Source organism: Pseudophryne corroboree, chromosome 2, assembly GCF_028390025.1.
Source record: "Pseudophryne corroboree isolate aPseCor3 chromosome 2, aPseCor3.hap2, whole genome shotgun sequence".
Lineage (NCBI taxonomy): Eukaryota > Metazoa > Chordata > Amphibia > Anura > Myobatrachidae > Pseudophryne > Pseudophryne corroboree.
The window spans coordinates 690082036-690104161 of NC_086445.1; the positions used below are offsets into that span (position 1 = coordinate 690082036).

At 48.2% G+C, this 22126-nt stretch overlaps 1 protein-coding gene across 1 annotated transcript in view; it reads right to left on the bottom strand.

Moving 5' to 3' along the window:
- GNAI3 (G protein subunit alpha i3) overlaps positions 1-22126 on the bottom strand; it is a 140112-nt gene that overhangs the window by 54412 nt on the left and 63574 nt on the right. Inside the window, exons 2-6 of the mRNA XM_063955198.1 lie at positions 12704-12746; positions 4998-5139; positions 4172-4329; positions 3614-3742; positions 2659-2788 (exon numbers count right to left, since the gene is read on the bottom strand). Coding sequence (XP_063811268.1) covers positions 2659-2788; positions 3614-3742; positions 4172-4329; positions 4998-5139; positions 12704-12746 — 602 coding nt within the window. The remainder of the gene's footprint in view (positions 1-2658; positions 2789-3613; positions 3743-4171; positions 4330-4997; positions 5140-12703; positions 12747-22126) is intronic.

The following is a 22126-nucleotide window of genomic DNA, read 5'->3' on the forward strand; positions in this document are numbered from 1 at the left end:
CGGCAGCGTCTGAAACTGATAATGACAGTTTAGTACTACAAACCTGAGGTACCCTTGGTGAGAAGGGTATATCGGGACGTGGAGATAAGCATCTTTGATGTCCAGAGACACCATATAGTCCCCTTCTTCCAGGTTCGCTATCACTGCTCTGAGTGACTCCATCTTGAATTTGAACCTTTTTATGTAAGTGTTCAAGGATTTCAGATTTAAAATTGGTCTCACCGAGCCGTCCGGCTTCGGTACCACAAACAGCGTGGAATAATACCCCTTTCCTTGTTGCGGGAGGGGTACCTTGATTATCACCTGCTGGGAATACAGCTTGTGAATGGCTTCTAGAACTGCCTCCCTGTCGGAGGGAGACTTTGGTAAAGCAGACTTCAGGAAACGATGAGGGGGAAACGCCTCGAATTCCAGTTTGTACCCCTGCGATACTACCTGTAGAATCCAGGAATCCACTTGCGAGTGAGCCCACTGCGCGTTGAAATTTTTGAGACGGGCCCCCACCATATCTGAGTCTGCTTGTAAAGCCCCAGCGTCATGCTGAAGACTTGGCAGAAGCAGGGGAGGGCTTCTGCTCTTGGGAAGCGGCTGCATGGTGCAGTCTTTTTCCTCTTCCTCTGCCCCGGGGCAGAAAGGAGTGGCCTTTTGCTCGCTTGTACTTATGGGAACGAAAGGACTGAGATTGAAAAGACGGTGTCTTTTTCTGCTGATGTGGAGTGACCTGGGGTAAAAAGGTGGATTTTCCAGCCGTTGCCGTGGCCACCAGGTCCGATAGACCAGCCCCAAATAACTCCTCCCCTTTATACGGCAATACTTCCATGTGCCGTTTCGAATCCGCATCCCCTGACCACTGTCGCGTCCACAACGCTCTTCTGGCAGAGATGGACATAGCACTTACTCTTGATGCCAGGGTGCAAATATCCCTCTGTGCATCACGCATATATAATAATGCATCCTTTAAATGTTCTATAGTTAACAAAATATTGTCCCTATCCAGGGTATCAATATTCTCAGTCAGGGAATCCGACCATGCGACTCCAGCACTGCACATCCAGGCTGAGGCGATTGCTGGTCGCAGTATAACACCAGTATGTGTGTATATACTTTTTAGGATATTTTCCAGCCTTCTATCAGCTGGTTCTTTGAGGGTAGCCGTATCAGGAGACGGTAACGCTACTTGTTTAGATAAACGTGTGAGCGCCTTATCTACCCTAGGGGGTGTTTTTTCTCACCCCACATAATACCCTTCTTTGTGGTACTTGTAGTGTCAGAAAGGTTCAATGCCTCTTTCATTGCCGTGATCATGTAACGTGTGGCCCTACTGGACATTACGTTTGTCTCGTCACCGTCGACACTAGACTCAGTATCTGTGTCAGGGTCTGTGTCGACCCACTGAGGTAACGGGCGTTTTAGCGCCCCTGACAGTGTCTGAGACGCCTGGACAGGCACTAACTGATTTGCCGGCTGTCTCATGTCGTCAACAGTTTTTTGCAAATTGCGGACATTATCACTTAATTGTTTAAATACAATCATCCAGTCAGGTGTCGACTCCCTAGGGGGTGACATCACCAACGCAGGCAACTGCTCCGCCTCCACATAATTTTCCTCCTCATACATGTCGACACACGCGTACCGACACACAGCACACACACACACCGGGAATGCTCTGATAGAGGACAGGACCCCACTTAGCCCTTTGGAGAGACAGAGGGAGAGTCTGCCAGCACACACCCAGCGCTATATATATATATATACAGGGATAACCTTATATAAGTGTTATTCCCTTATAGCTGCTGTTAATTATTGTTATTTGCTGCCAACAATGCCCCCCCTTCTCTTTTTTACCCTGATTCTGAAGCAGGACTGCAGGGGAGAGTCAGGGAGCCGTCCTTCCAGCGGAGCTGTGAGGGAAAATGGCGCTTGTGTGCTGAGGAGATAGGCTCCGCCCCTTCACGACGTCCTTATCTCCCGCTTTTTTGTGTAAAATGGCAGGGGATTAAAATACATCCATATAGCCCAGGAGCTATATGTGATGTATTCTGTTTTGCCACCTAAGGTATTCTGTTATATTGCGTCTCAGGGCGCTCCCCCCCCAGCGCCCTGCACCCTCAGTGACCGGAGTGTGAAGTGTGCTGAGAGCAATGGCGCACAGCTGCGGTGCTGTGCGCTACCTTAGTCTGAAGACCGGATGTCTTCTGCCGCCGATTTCACCGGACCTCTTCGTCTCTTCTGGCTCTGTAAGGGGGACGGCGGCGCGGCTCCGGTGACCCATCCAGGCTGAACCTGTGATCGTCCCTCTGGAGCTAGTGTCCAGTAGCCTAAGAAACCCGATCCACTCTGCACTCAGGTGAGTCCGTTTCTTCTCCCCTTAGTCCCACGATGCAGTGAGCCTGTTGCCAGCAGGACTCACTGAAAATAAAAAAAACCTAACTAAACTTTTATTCTAAGCAGCTCAGGAGAGCCACCTAGATTGCACCCTTCTCGGCCGGGCACAAAAATCTAACTGAGGCTTGGAGGAGGGTCATAGGGGGAGGAGCCAGTGCACACCACCTGATCCTTAAGCTTTTATTTTGTGCCCTGTCTCCTGCGGAGCCGCTATATCCTCATGGTCCTTACGGAGTCCCAGCATCCACTAGGACGTCAGAGAAAATAACTTACCATTTCTTCATCTTCAGCCAACAGTAAATCATAGTCACTGAGTGCCACACAAAAAATAATAGCAGTTACACCCTCAAAGCAGTGAATCCACTTCTTTCTTTCCGACCGCTGTCCTCCCACATCGAACATTCTGTGACAAAGCAAACAGGACAATGATCTGTATCTGCTGATCATGGGCAGAAGTTCTTAGGACACTACTTTGAATGAGATATGCAAAACATCCAGCCATAAAACAAATGAGCATTTTAGTAACATGAGGTATTTATCACACATAATACACACAAATCTGTAAATATCTCTTCGTAATCGTTAATAGACCCTTATAAAAATCAGACCATTAGGCTCACCACACCATTTCACTGACTCAGATTACCAATATAACCTTTAAAGCTACCCAGACAAAAATTAAGCTGTGGCCGTAGTATGTGAGATGCAGGGCTGACATTGTGCATGGTACAGCAAGCTGAGCACATTGGGCAAAATTCAATTGTGGCGAGCGCCGGCAGACACTATATGGTGCCCATCGAAATAATTCAACTGTTGTTCCGTTCGTGCACGATGGCTATATTTCAGATCACATCCACCGGGGGTGGTGAGCTGAATGACCCATTTGAGGGACAAAATGGCACTTTTTTCGTGATCATGCCCAGCACTTTCGTCGGCTCTAGGAACATTTAAGACGTTTATTGGCTAACTCTCCTGCAACAGCCCTGTATACACAGCTATACAATCGGTCTTTCACTAGATGTCAGCTGAATGAGCCGACTATTGCACAGGTGTGTACCTAGCTTTACTAAATAAATAATCTGCATGCAATGCATAGTAAATAATAAGTCTCTGTTAGAATCTCTCTGTTTTACACAATAGGCAAGCATTAGAACACATTTAGTTGCCCTTTAAGATATAAGCCCTGATGACGCAACACCGAAATAACAGGGCAGTGACAGTAACTCACTTGAAGTAAAGGTCCTTAAAAGTGAAATGGGTCTCCACGATACCCGTAGTTTTGACACGAGTCCGAAGTACATCTTGCTGTGTAGGAATGTAATTAGCCTGTGAGATCCTGTCCAAATCATTTAGGTAGCTTTAAAGAGAAATAATTGAAATATAAAGCAAATTCTACAAACAAACCAATTAGTAAGAGTCATATGCAATGGTTATACCATCACACTACTTTTTGCCCTGCATTTTCTAGATACCCTATGTCAGGATGTAGTTGGCATCCTGATGACTAGGATGCATAGAGTCAGAATACTGGCGCCGGAATCCGGACACCACAGAGAATTCTGACGCAGGAATCCCAAGAGTCATTATACCGAATAGAAGTATGCCAGGGAGGGCTAGGCACTGGGGGGAGGGTTACGGTTATGCTGCGGGGAGGGAGTGGTGTAGGGTTAGTATACTTACTAAAAAGTGTCAGGATTCTGACAGTCAGATGCCGCTGTCTGTATTCTGACAGCTGGCATCCTCAGTGTCAGGATCCCGTACCCAATCCCCCACGTCATGCACTTACTACGAGGCAGAGTCATTGAGTTGGTATTCGCGGGAGCGACTGAAACACGCCTGTACTCCAGCATCTTTCCACAGCCTCCTAATGACACCTGCAAGCTCTGGAGATAGAATACCTTCCTCTGCAGTACTGGCTAACACAAAGAGCTGTCGTGCATCATCCTAGGGAGAAAGAAAAGCAAAGTTATTTACAAAAAGGAATAGTTGGACAGTGTAAAACCAAACAACTCGTAGCAACAGCTGTAAGGCAAAAGGATCATAACTTGCATGCTTTTACAGTGTTCTCCCCAGGGCCTTTTTGATGGCCAATCTGTCCAGCAATTATCTTATAATGCCCAGGGCTGGCCTGGCTTGCATCAGCTAGAGGGGGGTGGGGGGTGGACATTGGACAGCGGAGGTGCTCATGTGTAGGGCAGTGGAGGTGCTCATTCCACCCCTGCTGGAGGGAAGATCTCGGCCACCCTGCAGTGAAGGCAGGCTGTTCTCTAGAGGGTGCGGAGACACACACACCTGGCTGGTGCATGAGTTGTCAGCTCCAGTGAGGAGGAACTCTACAGCACAGAACCCCCCAGTAACAATGTATGCCCCAAGAATAGCAGTCTGCTACGTAGACACCCTACCCCTCCACAGCCACAGAATGGCTACAGGAGGGTGCGCAGTGAGCTGCTGCTTGCCTCCTGTGATGGTGTGGTCCAGTGAGGTTCCATCCACCTTCCCGGCTGCCTTATGGTGCAGTCTGGCTTGGGGAATTTCTGAAGACAAAACTGTTTTATAACCAAGAACTGGCAGTGTTACAGTATATGAAATATTGTAATAAACTTATCCCTCACAGCTCTGGTCACATCTCCAAAATCAATCTTCAGCCTCCCCATGGCTCGGATTATAGCAATTATGGACTGAATGGTGTTACTGTAGACAACCACTTTATACTGTTTGCACTCCTCTTCCGAGTATCCATCCTCATGAATAATTCTAAAATCAAAACAAGTACATTAGAGTGCACACAATTGCAATTTTTATTTTACATTAAACAATTGTCAGTGTTCTAAGCTCATGCCAAAAGCACTCAAAGAAATAAAAATGTGTTATAGTAAGGAGACCAAACCTTTGTGAAAGACCACCCATCACATGCAAACACTGGGACCTCTACTGATGCATAGGGTAACAGATGTGGAAATTAAGTGCTTGTTCTTAGTCAATTAATAATCTAGAGTACATTCCTCCACATAATATCAAAACATGGTATAATTAAAGTTGTATTGTTAAAAATAAGATTTTACTCACCGGTAAATCTATTTCTCGTAGTCCGTAGTGGATGCTGGGGACTCCGTAAGGACCATGGGGAATAGACGGGCTCCGCAGGAGACTGGGCACTCTAAGAAAGATTTAGTACTACTGGTGTGCACTGGCTCCTCCCTCTATGCCCCTCCTCCAGACCTCAGTTAAGGAAACTGTGCCCGGAAGAGCTGACATTACAAGGAAAGGATTTTGGAATCCAGGGTAAGACTCATACCAGCCACACCAATCACACCGTATAACTTGTGATAAACTTACCAAGTCAACAGTATGAACAACAACAGAGCATCAAACAATGGATGCCAACATAACATAACCCTTTATTAAGCAATAACTATATACACGTATTGCAGAAAGTCCGCACTTGGGACGGGCACCCAGCATCCACTACGGACTACGAGAAATAGATTTACCGGTAAGTAAAATCTTATTTTCTCTAATGTCCTAGTGGATGCTGGGGACTCCGTAAGGACCATGGGGATTATACCAAAGCTCCCAAACGGGCGGGAGAGTGCGGATGACTCTGCAGCACCGAATGGGCAAACACAAGGTCCTCCTCAGCCAGGGTATCAAACTTGTAGAACTTAGCAAATGTGTTTGAACCCGACCAAGTAGCTGCTCGGCAAAGCTGTAATGCCAAGACCCCTCGGGCAGCCGCCCAAGAAGAGCCCACTTTCCTTGTGGAATGGGCTTTCACTGATTTTGGATGCGGCAATCCAGCCGCAGAATGAGCCTGCTGAATCGTGTTACAGATCCAGCGAGCAATGGTTTGCTTTGAAGCAGGAGCACCCAGCTTGTTGGATGCATACAGGATAAACAGCGAGTCAGTCTTCCTGACTCCAGCCGTCCTGGCTACATAGATCTTCAAAGCCCTGACTACATCAAGCAACTTGGAATCCTCCAAGTCACGAGTAGCCGCAGGCACCACAATAGGTTGGTTCAAATGAAAAGATGACACCACCTTCGGCAGAAACTGGGGACGAGTCCGTAATTCTGCCCTGTCCACATGGAAAACCAGATAGGGGCTTTTACATGACAAAGCCGCCAATTCTGACACACGCCTAGCCGAAGCTAAGGCCAATAGCATGACCACCTTCCACATGAGATACTTCAGCTCCGCGGTCTTAAGTGGCTCAAACCAGTGGGATTTCAGGAAACCCAACACCACGTTGAGATCCCAAGGTGCCACAAAAGGGGGCTGAATATGCAGCACTCCCTTAACAAACGTCTGAACTTCAGGAAGAGAAGCCAGTTCCTTTTGAAAGAAAATGGATAGGGCCGAAATCTGGACATTTATGGACCCCAACTTCAAGCCCATAGTCACTCCAGACTGTAGGAACTGCAGGAACCGGCCCAGCTGGAATTCCTCTGTAGGGGCCTTCCTGGCCTCACACCAGGCAACATATTTTCGCCATATACGGTGATCGTGTTTTGCTGTCACGTCCTTCCTAGCCTTTATCAGCGTAGGAATAACTTCATCCGGAATGCCTTTTTCCGCTAGGATACTGCGTTCAACCGCCATGCCGTCAAACACAGCCGCGGTAAGTCTTGGAACAGACAGGGCCCCTGTTGCAACAGGTCCTGTCTGAGAGGCAGAGGCCACGGGTCCTCTGTGAGCATTTCTTGCAGTTCCGGGTACCAAGTCCTTCTTGGCCAATCCGGAACAATGAGTATTGTTCTCACTCCTCTTTTTCTTACGATTCTCAGCACCTTGGGTATGAGAGGAAGAGGAGGAAACACATAGACCGACTGGAACACCCACGGTGTTACTAGTGCGTCCACAGCTATCGCCTGAAGGTCTCTTGACCTGGCGCAATACCTTTGTAGCTTTTTGTTGAGACGGGATGCCATCATGTCCACCTGTGGCAGTTCCCATCGATTTGTAATCTGAGTGAAGACTTCTTGATGAAGTCCCCACTCTCCCAGGTGGAGGTCGTGCCTGCTGAGGAAGTCTGCTTCCCAGTTGTCCACTCCCGGAATGAACACTGCTGACAGTGCTTGCACGTGATTCTCCGCTCAACGAAGAATCCTGGTGGCTTCCGCCATCGCCACTCTGCTTCTTGTGCCGCCCTGGCGGTTTACATGAGCCACTGCGGTGATGTTGTCTGACTGAATCAGCACCGGTTGGTTGCGAAGCAGAGGCTCCGCTTGACTCAGGGCGTTGTATATGGCCCTTAGTTCCAGGATATTTATGTGCAGACAAGCCTCCTGACTTGACCACAACCCTTGGAAGTTTCTTCCCTGAGTGACTGCCCCCCATCCTCGGAGGCTCGCATCCGTGGTCACCAGGACCTAGTCCTGTATGCCGAACCTGCGGCCCTCGAGAAGGTGAGCACTCTGCAGCCACCACAGAAGAGACCCCCTGGCCCTCGGGGACAGGTTGATCAGCCGATGCATCTGAAGATGCGCTCCAGACCACTTGTCCAACAGATCCCACTGAAAGATCCTCGCATGGAACCTGCCGAAGGGAATGGCTTCGTACGATGCCACCATCTTTCCCAGGACTCGCGTGCAGTGATGCACCGACACCTGTTTCGGTTTTAAGAGGTCTCTGACTAGAGTCACGAGCTCCTGAGCCTTCTTCTGGTCTGTGTCCAGAATCATGCCCAGAAAGGGCAGACGCGTCGTAGGAATCAGCTGCGACTTTGGGATATTCAGAATCCAGCCATGCTGCTGCAACACTTCCTGAGAGTGTACTACGCTGATCAGCAACTGCTCTCTGGACCTCGCCTTTATGAGGAGATCGTCCAAGTATGGGATACCTGTGACTCCTTGCTTTCTCAGGACCACCATCATTTCCGCCATTACCTTGGTAAATATTCTCGGTGCCGTGGAGAGCCCAAACGGCAGCGTCTGGAATTGGTAATGACAGTCCTGTACCACAAATCTGAGGTACACCTGATGAGGTGGATAAATGGGGACATGCAAGTAAGCATCCTTGATGTCCAGAGACACCATAAAATCCCCCTCTTCCAGGCCTGCAATGACCGCTCTGAGCGATTCCATTTTGAACTTGAATCTTTTCAGATAAATGTACAGGGACTTTAAATTCAATATGGGTCTGACCGAACAATCCGGTTTCGGTACCACAAACATTGTGGAATAGTATCCCCTTCCCTGTTGAAGGAGGGGAACCTTTACCACCACCTGCTGGAGATATAACTTGTGAATTGCCGCTAACACTACTTCCCTTTCCATGGGGGAAGCTGGCAGGGCCGATTTGAGGTAACGGTGAGGGGGCATCACTTTGAATTCCAGCTTGTATCCCTGAGACACAATCCGTATAGCCCAGGGATCCACCTGTGAGCGAACCCACTGGTGCCTGAAATTTCGGAGACGCGCCCCCACCACTCCTGGCTCCACCTGTGGAGCCTCAGCGTCATGCGGTGGATTTAGTGGAAGCCGGGGAGGACTTCTGTTCAAGAAAACTAGCTGTATGGTGCAGCTTCTTTCCTCTACCCCTGCCTCTGGCAAGAAAGGATGCACCTCTGACCTTCTTGCTTCTTTGTGATCGAAAGGACTGCATTTGGTAATACGGTGCTTTCTTAGGCTGTGAGGGAATATATGGCAAAAAATTTGACTTCCCAGCCGTAGCTATGGAAACTAGGTCCGAGAGACCGTCCCCAAACAATTCCTCACCCTTGTAAGGTAAAACCTCCACGTGCTTTTTGGAGTCGGCATCACCTGTCCATTGCCGAGTCCACAGGACCCTTCTGGCAGAAATTGACATTGCATTTATTCTAGAGCCCAGTAGGCAAATGTCCCTCTGGGCAGCCCTCATATATAGGACAGCGTCTTTTATATGCCCCAGGGTCAGTAAAATGGTATCCCTGTCTAAGGTATCCAGTTCCTCAGACAGATTATCTGTCCATGCTGCTACAGCACTACACATCCAGGCCGACGCAATTGCCGGCCTCAGTAGAGTACCTGAATGTGTATAAACAGACTTCAGGATACTTTCCTGCTTCCTATCGGCAGGATCCTTTAGGGAGGCCGTATCCTGTGACGGCAGGGCCACCTTCTTAGATAAGCGTGTCAGAGCTTTATCTACCCTAGGGGAGGATTCCCAGCGCATCCTGTCCGTTGGCGGGAAAGGGTACGCCATAAGTTACCTTTTGGAAATCAGCACTTTACTATCGGGGGAATCCCACGCTTTTTCACATAACTCACTTAACTCATGTGACGGGGGAAAAGTCACCTCTTGCTTTTTCTCCTCATACATATAAACCCTCTTGTCAGGGACAGGGTTTACCTCTGATATGTGCAATACATCCTTCATTGCTATAATCATGTAGCGGATGGCTTTAGCCATTTTAGGCTGCAATTTTGCATCATCGTCATCGACACTGGAGTCAGAATCCGTGTCGATATCTGTGTCAACAATTTTGGATAGTGGGCGCTTCTGAGACCCTGACGGCCTCTGCGCTGTAGGATCAGGCATGGGCTGAGACCCCGACTGTCCCAAGGCATCAGCTTTATCCAACCTTTTATGCAAGGAGTTTACATTATCATTTAACACCTTCCACATATCCATCCAATCAGGTGTCAGCGCCGTTGGCGGAGACACGTCATTCATCTGCACCTGCTCTGCCTCCACATAGCCCTCCTCGTCAAACATGTCGACACACGCATACTGACACACCACACACACAGGGGATGCTCTATATGAGGACAGGACCCCCACAAGGCCTTTTGGAGAGACTGAGAGAGAGTATGCCAGCACACACCCCAGCGCTATATGACCCAGGAATCACACAGTAACTTAGTGTTTACCCAGTAGCTGCTGTATATATGATTAATGCGCTAAATTTAAGTGCCCCCCCTCTCTTTTTACCCTCTTTCTACCGTGAGTCTGCAGGGGAGAGCCTGGGGAGCTTCCTCTCAGCGGAGCTGTGGAGAGAAAATGGCGCTGGTGAGTGCTGAGGAAGAAGGCCCCGCCCCCTCAGCGGCGGGCTTCTGTCCCGCGATTTTGAGTAAAATTAATGGCAGGGGCTCATGCATATTACAGTGCCCAACTGTATATATGCTGCTTTTTTGCCAGGAGGTAATCAATTGCTGCCCAGGGCGCCCCCCCCTGCGCCCTGCACCCTACAGTGACCGGAGTGTGGGCGCAATGGCGCACAGCTACAGTGCTGTGCGCTACCTCATATGAAGACAGGAGTCTTCTGCCGCCGATTTTGACGTCTTCTTGCTTCAACCCGCCGGCTTCTGTCTTCTGGCTCTGCGAGGGGGACGGCGGCGCGTCTCCGGGAACGGACTACCAAGGTTAGGTTCCTGTGTTCGATCCCTCTGGAGCTAATGGTGTCCAGTAGCCTAAGAAGCGCAACCTAGCCGCAGTTAGTAGGTTTGCTTCTCTCCCCTCAGTCCCACGTAGCAGAGAGTCTGTTGCCAGCAGAAGCTCTCTGAAAATAAAAAACCTAACTAAAATACTTTATTATTAGCAAGCTCAGGAGAGCTCACTAAAATGCACCCAGCTCTGTCCGGGCACAGATTCTAACTGAGGTCTGGAGGAGGGGCATAGAGGGAGGAGCCAGTGCACACCAGTAGTACTAAATCTTTCTTAGAGTGCCCAGTCTCCTGCGGAGCCCGTCTATTCCCCATGGTCCTTACGGAGTCCCCAGCATCCACTAGGACGTTAGAGAAAAATCTTTTGGTAATTACATTAATTAAATTTTTCAGAAGATTTTTATTTTACTTTTTTTTAAAAAACTCGACCCCCCCAAGTGGTTTCAGTAGGATTACTGATTGTCACAATACCGACTGCAGTATTCCGAAGATCAGAATCCCGTCAGGGTAAGGTAAGTATGGGTGGGTGCTTAACTTGGTCGTTCGGGCTCCCGGCAGTTGGAATTCCAGCGCCGGGCAGGTGATCCTATATGGGATGTGGGTGTCCGCATTCCAAACAGTGTCGAGAACCCAGCGTAGGTATTTCGGCTGCCCGGGATTCTTGACCTTTTCTCCCCCCCCCCCCCCCAAATGATGTCTACGGCAAGCCATAGAAACAAAATGAAGCGGTGTCATCTTGTACAAACTGTGTGCTGCAAGTGAAGTGAAAGATGACCCTGGATACTGGAACTTTATTATACAGCAATCACAATTGCATGACCCGGAGCAACTACTTCAGTTCATATGGGCACATTACTGATGGGTTGGCAGTATCAGTCCCTTTCTCACACCCCAGGTAGACTAATACAAGTCATTTAGCTTACATAATACAATTTAAAGAAATAAGACTTTCAGGGGGGTTTTAATGAAGTGCTAAGATCGCAAAGTGCCTTCTAGTAGGTTGGAGCGGAAGTACTTAGCAGACAACAACATCGCTAATTTTTCATAGTATCCAGCAGATGTGCGCAGGAAAATTACCGACATAAACACACACATATATATATATACATATATATATATATATATATATATATATATATATATATACACATATATATATATATATATATATATATATATATATATATATATATATAGTGACAAGAACACTGGAATAGTGTTTGAGGGCAGGTATGTTTGTCCCAGGTTCTTGTCTTACATGTATTAGAAAAATCAAAACTTCTAGGAAAATGTTTTGTTTTGTCAGAACCTTTTCAGTTTGTTGGAAAAGCTGGATAAGGGCCCTGAAAGAGAGATGGGGCAAGTTCCAGACATTGGGCCCAGTTCGGGTCTTTGGCCTCACAGAAGGCTAATCAGGCTTTCAGCTGTGTAAGAGTGTTATAGAGCTGCTGGCCTGATTAGTGTGTGGAGATTGCCTGGGGAAAGACTGCAGAATCCCTGTGAGAGGAGCTTCCTTATACAAGTGAGCTATACAGTGTTTACTGGAGAACTCTGTGTTTTTGCTTAGCGATAGTTAGGAACGTCTTGTGTTTAGTTAGTGCCGGACAGGCAAGGTATTTTCTTTTGGGGTTTGTTTTATTTTCGGTTTAATAAAACTGGCTGTGGCCAGTTGCACCACAAACTGGACTTGTGTGATTCCTCAGCTGCTGCGTGCTGCCATTTACCCCAGGAAACGGCACCTTGTACCCTTACAGTGTTACAATATATATACACATACACACACACACACAACCTTTTGACCCTGTCGACCTAATGCATGTATACACATTAGTGGTAGAGCTTTTTAGTGTAGATACCTTTAATAAAAGCATCTGATATCTAGCTCTTAAGAGCAAGTTGCCAGTATAACGGCGAGATGAAAATGATAAGAAATGACTGCAGCAGCATAACTTACTTCATCTGCTTCACAATTGTGCTTTTCCCAGACTCTCCTGCACCTGTAAGGCAAAGTGGAGAAAAAATATTATTGTCATACACTTTGGGTTTCTTTTGTAAATTTGGTTTTAAATGTTTGCTTGTGCTCAAATGGTAGTGATAAAGCAGTATAACTATTGCAAACCAAGTTTATTCTTTTAATAGGTAGATAAACTACAAAGCATCTCAAAAAGCTGTGAATTATAATAGCAGGGAAATGGTCTAAAAAAAAATACCTAAAAAGATATTACAATAAATGATCTCCTTAGCCCCTTCACTTCTTAGCCTATTCTGGCACATATTAGGCTGGTACTACTCCAGTGTCAATACCTGCTTTATTTTCAGAAAATGTTGAAATGTATATTGAAATTACAAGAAAATGTGCACTCTTTCTTTCTACCCACCACAAAGAAATACTTTGTGGTTCTTGCTTCGCATTAACCAGACAGCAAATAGCAGAATTCTACACAGCCTTTCATACAATCTGCCCTTGCAAATTATAAATTTTCTCTTTATTTTTAGGTGCTTCAATAACCTTCATAAAATGTGTAGGAATAATATAGTAATACAAAAAGGCAGAGGATTTTGGAAAAACAGACAACTAACCTCATCAAATGAGGACTTCATGTCATTATTCATGTCAGGACTGGGGAGATTTGGCCATCAGAACTGCCACAACTCTGGTTTTCTTAACACTTTCTGTAGTATAGGATGTTATTGTCAGATGGGTTGGGATCGATTTGCCTGAAGTAGGGCCTGTTAGATGATTACTATACAATAACTACTGAAGGGGTACATTATTTGAAAGAGGGCGTTCCCTTCTTTAAACAAGGGTGCCCTTAAGTGTGCAGATGACATGATGAGTGGCATCATGCACAGAAAGTAGTCCCCATTTGGCTGCTCTATTAGAATTGCTGCAGTACAGGTTGACATGGTATTGTCATCACGAGTTATCACCAGACAAAAACCACTGAGAGGCCACATAGCACTCTTTCAAGTTACCCAATAAGGATGCCCTTCAGTTTATTGAAATATCCCCCTATCCCTTGAGTTAAAAATTATTTTCTGCTGCGGGGTAAACTGGGCTCCACAAGGAATGGACAATGGGGTGTAGAGTATGATCTTGATCTGAGGCACCAACAGGCACAAAGCTTTGACTGTTCCCAGACTGCATAGCGCCGCCTCCTATATCACCCCGCCTCCCTGCACAGGATCTCAGTTTTGTAGTTGGTGATGCAGTAGCAGGCACTTAACAGAGGGGCTGCAACAGGCAGCCCTAAGAAGAGCTTTTTTTCTGAGGAAAAAAGTGAAGACTTCAAGGGCAGCAGCAGTGTTACATGTCAGTGGACATTCACGGCTGCAGCTCCGGCTCTCCCCAGCGGCGCTGTACACTCCCGAGCCCTGGATGCCGGGTAACTACAGCAGGAGGCTTTGGTTTTCTTCTTGTCAGGCACACACGACGGGGGCTCTCCGGGATCGCGTGGGCGCACTTCGGGAGGTGGTAAGTGGGTCCCGCTTGCGGGACCCGGTCTTTATCGCGATCCGGCGCGGTCAGTGGGAGGTGGGCCGCGCGCGATGGCAGTGGACACTGTGGCAGTACAGGCGATCCCACTAGATCACCAGGGCATGGGACAGGTCAGGTTTTCTCTATAAGCCGTTTTATTAGAGCCCGCAGTACCCGGTGGTTTTGCCAGCAGGGGGATAGAGCTTGGACCTGAAGCTCAGCCCCAGGGCGCCATTTTCTGCAAATGTTCCCGCACTGGAGCTGCATATCTGTCTCTCCCTCACTCCCTGGCAGTGTCTGCGGCGCCATTATCCCTCAGCTCACTGTTCCTGGGAATGCTTGGGCAAATCCTCCTATGTAAAGTTGCCTGGTTGTCAGTGCTGTGACTTTACAAGAAACTTAAGTATTCTACCTGCCTTTTATAGTCAGTTAGTTAAGAAAGAGTGCACTTACTCAGGGTTTCCTAGTACAATTACCCTGTGATATACATCCAGTTCTTACTGTGTACTGTTATATCTATTGTTATATAGCTGTGTAAGCTACAGACTGTGACTATTTGTGTGTGCATTTGATAGCTGAGTGGCGTCCATTTCGTGTCTTTCACTCAATCTGCTATCCCTATATTCTATAACCTGAGGGGGCTTGGTGCGTCAGGTTTTATCTAATATAGGATTTTCACAAAGATATACTGTATTACGTATTATTCTCTGTGATTTAGTCACCATATCTCTCCTTTATCTCTGCTGGTGCTGACTACACTGCGCAGGGGTTTGGGCTAGAGGTATTGTGCTGCTGACAAATTGTACTGTTACCTGATACCCTCAGAAGCAGACATGATATAACTTGCAGTAACGGATCTGGGGCTGAACACACTGCCGGTGTTGCTGAAGCCGCATATACCTATGAGGAGAATATAGCAGCTTTGGGCTCTGGTTCTGGGGGCTCCTTGCCCCCTAGTGGGACGGGGGGCAAATAATGACCCGCCGTGGGCCGCTTTTTCCACGCTTCTGCATACGCTAGTTCATAAACTAACACCCCCTATGGGACCCCCAATGCCGGTGCAACAGTTTGTGGTCCCTGCAGCTAACCCACCGTGTGCGGACGATTTATCTGCTCAAATAAAGAAGTTGAACCAGTCCCTGACTACTAAAAAGTCTGACCGTCGCTCGCCTACGTCCAAGAGGTCCTCTAAGCGAGCGCTTGTCTCCTCACAATCCACTGCTATCACTGACACCTCGTCGGATGAAGACGGCACTTACACTGACCCCACAGGTTCTGACTCAGATACGGCTGATGGGGAGGGTGGTTCACATGTGGATGTTCCTGATCTTTTGGAGGCTATTAAGTTAATTTTACAGATTACGGATGATCCCGAGCCATCCGTTCCTCCTAAGAAACCAGATAGGTTCAAGCGTCAGAAGGTGATTAAACAAGTTTTACCTCACTCTGACCACCTAATTGATATACATCAGGAACCCTGGGAAAAGATGCTGAAATCTCCTCTGACCATGCTAGACAATGCTTGTCTTATATTGTCACAGCTTCTCGTTATATTAAAGAGGTGGCTTCCGATGCCGGTATCCTGGCAGCCAAGGCCTCTACTACGTCAGTCCTGGCTCGCCGGATACTGTGGCTGAGATCCTGGTCTGTGGATCTGGACTCTAGAAAAACCCTGGAGGTACTCCCTTTTAAGGGAGATATTCTGTTTGGGGAAGATTTAAATTAGATTGTGGCTGACTTGGCTACTGCCAAAACTGCCTGTCTACCAAGTACTGCTCCTTCTGTGTCAAAGGCTAAAGGTACTTCCTTATGCCCCTTTCGTCCTTCAGGTAAAGCAAAAGGTCAGGCATACAACAATCAGGCCCGCACTTCCAAACCTGGTAAGCCTAAGCCCAAAAGAGCCTGGGCGGCCCGTCAGCCAGCTTCCAAGATAGATAAGCCTGCCGCATGACGGGGCGGGCTTCCCTCTGGGGGATCCCAGGGTAGGGGGCTGGCTTCTAGGGTATACCCAGGAATGGTTGAAGACCACTTCAGATGCCTGGGTACGGGAAGTCGTCACTCGAGGTTACGCCATAGCCTTCAAAAACCGACCCCCTCCTCGATTTTGCCAGACAGATGTCCCGTTTGACAAGACAAAGGCAAACACTCTACATTCGGTGGTACAGACCCTCCTGGATACAGGAGTTGTAGTACAGGTGCCTCTTGCGCAGAGGGGCCGGGGGTACTATTCTCCGCTGTTTCTAGTCCCGAAACCAAATGGGTCCTCCCGGCCCATTCTCAACCTCAAGGCATTGAACAGGTTTGTGAAGGTTTCCAAGTTCCGGATGGAAACCCTTAGCTCTATAGTTCTGGCCTTGGAACCTGGGGACTTCATGGTCTCCCTGGATATACAGGATGCTTACCTGCATATTCCTATAGCAGTGTCTCATCAGCAATACCTGAGATTTGTGATTGGAAACTGCCATTTTCGGGCGTTACCTTTTGGATTAACAACGGCTCCGCGAGTCTTTACCAAAGTCATGGCGGTGATGACGGTGGTACTCCTCCGTCAAGGGGTCAGGATACTGCCGTATTTGGACGACTTGTTAATCCTGGCAAATTCCCCAGAACTTCTCCTGCGTCATCTAGATGTGACGGTCCAGTTCCTGCAAGCCCACGGGTGGCTCATCAACTGGAAGAAGTCATCCCTGATCCCTGCTCAGAGCATGGTGCATCTGGGAGCACTATTGGACACTCACAACCAGCAGTTGTTCCTGTCTCAGGAGAAAGTCCTGAAACTTCAGGACAGGATTCGTTGCTTCCTATCTCGTCCGCAAGTGTCGATACATTCGGCGATGCAGGTGCTGGGCCTCATGGTGTCAGCATTCGACATGGTGGAGTACGCTCAATTTCACTCTCGCCCTCTCCAGAGGCTGATTCTAGCCAAATGGGACGGCCTGCCTCACCGGATCAGGTCTCAAATGATCTCATTGACTCCGGAGGTCCGTCTGTCACTGCTCTGGTGGCTCTGGGACCAACAACTGTGCAGGGGCCGTCCGTTCTGGATATCCGACTGGGTCCTGTTGACGACAGATGTCAGTCTAAGAGGTTGGGGCGCGGTGCTGGAGCAACACTCCCTTCAGGGGCAGTGGACCAAGGAAGAGTCCCTCCTCTCGATCAATATTCTGGAGTTGCGGGCGGTCTTCAATGCCTTGAACCTAGTCCTATATTTAATTCAGAACCGTCCTGTTCAAGTACAGTCAGACAACGCCACCACAGTGGCTTACATAAATCATCAAGGCGGCACTCGAAGCCGCCTAGCAATGAAGGAAGTCTCACGGATTCTACAGTGGGCAGAACGCCATCTACCGGCCATATCGGCAATATTCATTCCGGGAGTCCTGAATTGGGAAGCAGACTTTCTCAGTCGTCAGGACGTGCATGCCGGTGAGTGGGGCCTCCATCCAGAAGTGTTTCAACTCCTAGTGGAAAGGTGGGGGCCTTCTAGACGTAGATCTGATGGCGTCTTGACACAATCACAAGGTTCCGGTCTTCGGAGCAAGGACAAGGGATCCTCAAGCAGCATTCGTAGATGCGCTGGCGGTATCGTGGAGGTTTCGGCTGCCGTACGTGTTCCCTCCGGTGTCACTCCTGCCCAGGGTAAATCGGAAGTTCAATCAAGAAAATAAGATTTTACTCACCGGTTAATCTATTTCTCGTAGTCCGTAGTGGATGCTGGGGACTCCGTAAGGACCATGGGGAATAGACGGGCTCCGCAGGAGACTGGGCACTCTAAGAAAGATTTAGTACAACTGGTGTGCACTGGCTCCTCCCTCTATGCCCCTCCTCCAGACCTCAGTTAAGGAAACTGTGCCCGGAAGAGCAGACATTACAAGGAAAGGATTTTGGAATCCAGGGTAAGACTCATACCAGCCACACCAATCACACCGTATAACTTGTGATAACATACCCAGTCAACAGTATGAACAACAACAGAGCATCAGACAAACCTGATGCAGCCATAACATAACCCTTATTTAAGCAATAACTATATACAAGTATTGCAGAAAAAGTCCGCACTTGGGACGGGCGCCCAGCATCCACTACGGACTACGAGAAATAGATTTACCGGTGAGTAAAATCTTATTTTCTCTTACGTCCTAGTGGATGCTGGGGACTCCGTAAGGACCATGGGGATTATACCAAAGCTCCCAAACGGGCGGGAGAGTGCGGATGACTCTGCAGCACCGAATGAGCAAACACAAGGTCCTCCTCAGCCAGGGTATCAAACTTGTAGAACTTTGCAAAAGTGTTTGAACCCAACCAAGTAGCTGCTCGGCAAAGCTGTAATGCCGAGACCACTCGGGCAGCCGCCCAAGAAGAGCCCACCTTCCTTGTGGAATGAGCTTTTACTGATTTTGGAGGCGGCAAGCCAGCCGCAGAATGAGCCTGCTGAATCATGTTACAGATCCAGCGAGCAATAGTTTGCTTTGAAGCAGGAGCACCCAGCTTGTTGGATGCATACAGGATAAACAGCGAGTCAGTTTTCCTGACTCCAGCCGTTCTGGCTACATAAATCTTCAAAGCCCTGACTACATCTAGTAACTTGGAATCCTCCAAGTCACGAGTAGCCGCAGGCACCACAATAGGTTGGTTCAAATGAAAAGATGACACCACCTTTGGCAGAAATTGCGGACGAGTCCGTAATTCTGCCCTGTCCATATGGAAAACCAGATAGGGGCTTTTACATGACAAAGCCGCCAATTCAGACACACGCCTAGCCGAAGCTAAGGCCAATAGCATGACCACTTTCCACGTGAGATATTTTAACTCCACGGTCTTAAGCGGCTCAAACCAGTGAGATTTCAGGAAACTCAACACCACGTTCAGATCCCAAGGTGCCACTGGTGGCACAAAAGGGGGTTGAATATGCAGTACTCCCTTTACAAACGTCTGAACTTCAGGTAGAGAAGCTAGTTTTTTATGAAAGAAAATGGATAGGGCCGAAATCTGGACCTTAATGGACCCCAATTCTAGGCCCAAAGTCACTCCCGACTGTAGGAAGTGAAGGAAACGGCCCAGCTGGAATTCCTCTGTAGAGGCATTCCTGGCCTCACACCCAGCAACATATTTTCGTCGTATACGGTAATAATGTTTAGCCGTCACGTCCTTCCTAGCCTTTATCAGCGTAGGAATAACCTCATCCGGAATCCCTTTTTTCCGCTAGGATCCTGCGTTCAACCGCCATGCCGTCAAATGCAGCCGCAGTAAGTCTTGGAACAGACAGGGCCCCTGTTGCAACAGGTCCTGTCTGAGAGGCAGAGGCCATGGGTCCTCTGTGAGCATTTCTTGCAGTTCCGGGTACCAAGTCCTTCTTGGCCAATCCGGAACAATGAGTATTGTTCTCACTCCTCTTTTTCTTACGATTCTCAGCACCTTGGGTATGAGAGGAAGAGGAGGAAATACATAGACCGACTGGAACACCCACGGTGTCACTAGTGCGTCCACAGCTATCGCCTGAGGGTCCCTTGACCTGGCGCAATACCTGTTTAGCTTTTTGTTGAGGCGGGATGCCATCATGTCCACCTGTGGCAGTTCCCATCGATTTGTAATCTGCGTGAAGACTTCTTGATGAAGTTCCCCCTCTCCCTGGTGGAGGTCGTGCCTGCTGAGGAAGTCTGCTTCCCAGTTGTCCACTCCCGGAATGAACACTGCTGACAGTGCTCGTACGTGATTCTCCGCCCATCGAAGAATTCTGGTGGCTTCCGCCATCGCCACCCTGCTCCTTGAGCCGCCTTGGCGGTTTACATGAGCCACTGCGGTGATGTTGTCTGATTGGATCAGCACCTATTGGTTGCGTAGCAGGGTATACGCTTGACTTAGGGTGTTGTATATGGCCCTTAGTTCCAGGATATTGATGTGAAGGCAAGTCTCCTAACTTTACCACAGCCCTTGGAAACTTCCTCCCTGAGTGACTGCCCCCCACCCTCGGAGGCTTGCATCCGTGGTCACCAGGACCCAGTCCTGAATGCCGAACCTGCGGCCCTCGAGAAGGTGAGTACTCTGCAGCCACCACCGGAGAGACACCCTGGCCCCGGGGGATAGGGTGATTAACTGAAGCATCTAAAGATGTGATCCAGACCACTTTGTCCAGTAAGTCCCATTAGAAGGTCCTCTCATGGAACATGCCGAAAGGAATGGCCTCGTATGATGCCACCATCCTCCCCAGGACTCGAGTGCAGTGATGCACTGACACCTGTTTTGGTTTTAAAAAGATTCCTGACCAGTGTCACGAGCTCCTGAGCTCTCTCTATCGGGAGATAAACCCTTTTCTGGTCTGTGTCAAGGATCATGCCTAGGAGAGGCAGATGAGCTGTAGGAGCCAACTGCGACTTTGGAATATATAGAATCCAGCCGTGTTGCCGTTACACTTCCAGAGAAAGTGATATGCTGTTCAGCCACTGCTCTCTTGATCTCGCTTTTATGAGGAGATCGTCCAAGTACGTGATAATAGTGACACCTTGCTTCCGCAGGAGCACCATCATTTCCGCCATTACCTTGGTGAATATTCTCGGGGCCGTGGAGAGACCAAACGACAACGTCTGAAATTGGTAATGACAATCCCGTACCGCAATTCTGAGGTACGCCTGATGAGGTGGATAAATGGGGACATGAAGGTATGCCTCCTTTATGTCCCGAGTCACGATAAAATCTCCCCCTTTCAGGCTTGTAACGACCGCTCTTAGCGATTCCATCTTGAACTTGATCCTTTTCAGGTATATGTTCAGGGATTTTAAATTCAATATGGGTCTGACCGAACCGTCTGGTTTCGGGACTACGACATGGTCGAATAATAACCCCCTCCTTGTCGAAGGAGGGGAACCTTGACCACCACCTGTTGAAGCTACAATTTGTGAATTGCAGTTAACCCTGTTTCCCTCTCGTGGGGGGAAGCCGGCAGGGCCGTCAGTGAGGAGGCATCTTCTCAAAGTCCAGCTTGAATCCCTGAGACACAATATCTATTGCCCAGGGATCTAACAGGGAGTGAACCCACTTGTTGCAGAACTTACGAAAGCGTGCCCCCACCGGGCCTAGCTCCGTCTGTGGAGCCCCAGCGACATGCGGTGGATTTTCATAGAGGCCGGGGAGGACTTCTGTTCCTGTGAACTAGCTGTGTTGTGCAGCTTCTTTCCTCTGGCCCCGCCTCTGGCAAGAAAGGACGCATCTCGGACTTTCTTGTTTCTTTGTTCGAAAAACTGCATTTGATAATGACGTGCTTTCCTAGGCTGTGCAGGAATATAAGGCAAATTATCCGAATTACCAGCTATAGCCGTGGAGACCAGGTCCGAGAACCCTTCTCCACACAATCCTCAGCCTTCCATATGCCACTTAAGTTGGCATCATCTGTCCATTGCATATTCTACAGGACACGCCAAGCAGAAATCGACATAGCTTTGACTCTAGGACCCAGTATACTCATGTCTCTTTGGGCATGTTTGATTATATATATCTCTTAAGACAGCATTTTTAATATATATACATATCTCTCTCTCTCTCTCATATATATATATATATATATATATATATCTCTTAAGACAGCATTTTTAATATATATACATATCTCTCTCTCTCATATATATATATATATATATATCTCTTAAGACAGCATTTTTAATATATATACATATCTCTCTCTCTCTATATATATATATATATATATATATACACACACACACACACACACACACACATACATACATACTAGGGTCTCAAATTCTGCTGATAAGGTACCTGTCCACGCCGCCCCAGCGCTATAAACCCATGCCGACACAATCGCCGGTCTGAGTAGTGTACCAGAATGTGCATGCTATCTGCAGGATCCCTGAGAATAGCTAGGGCTACCTTCTGGGCAAACGTGAC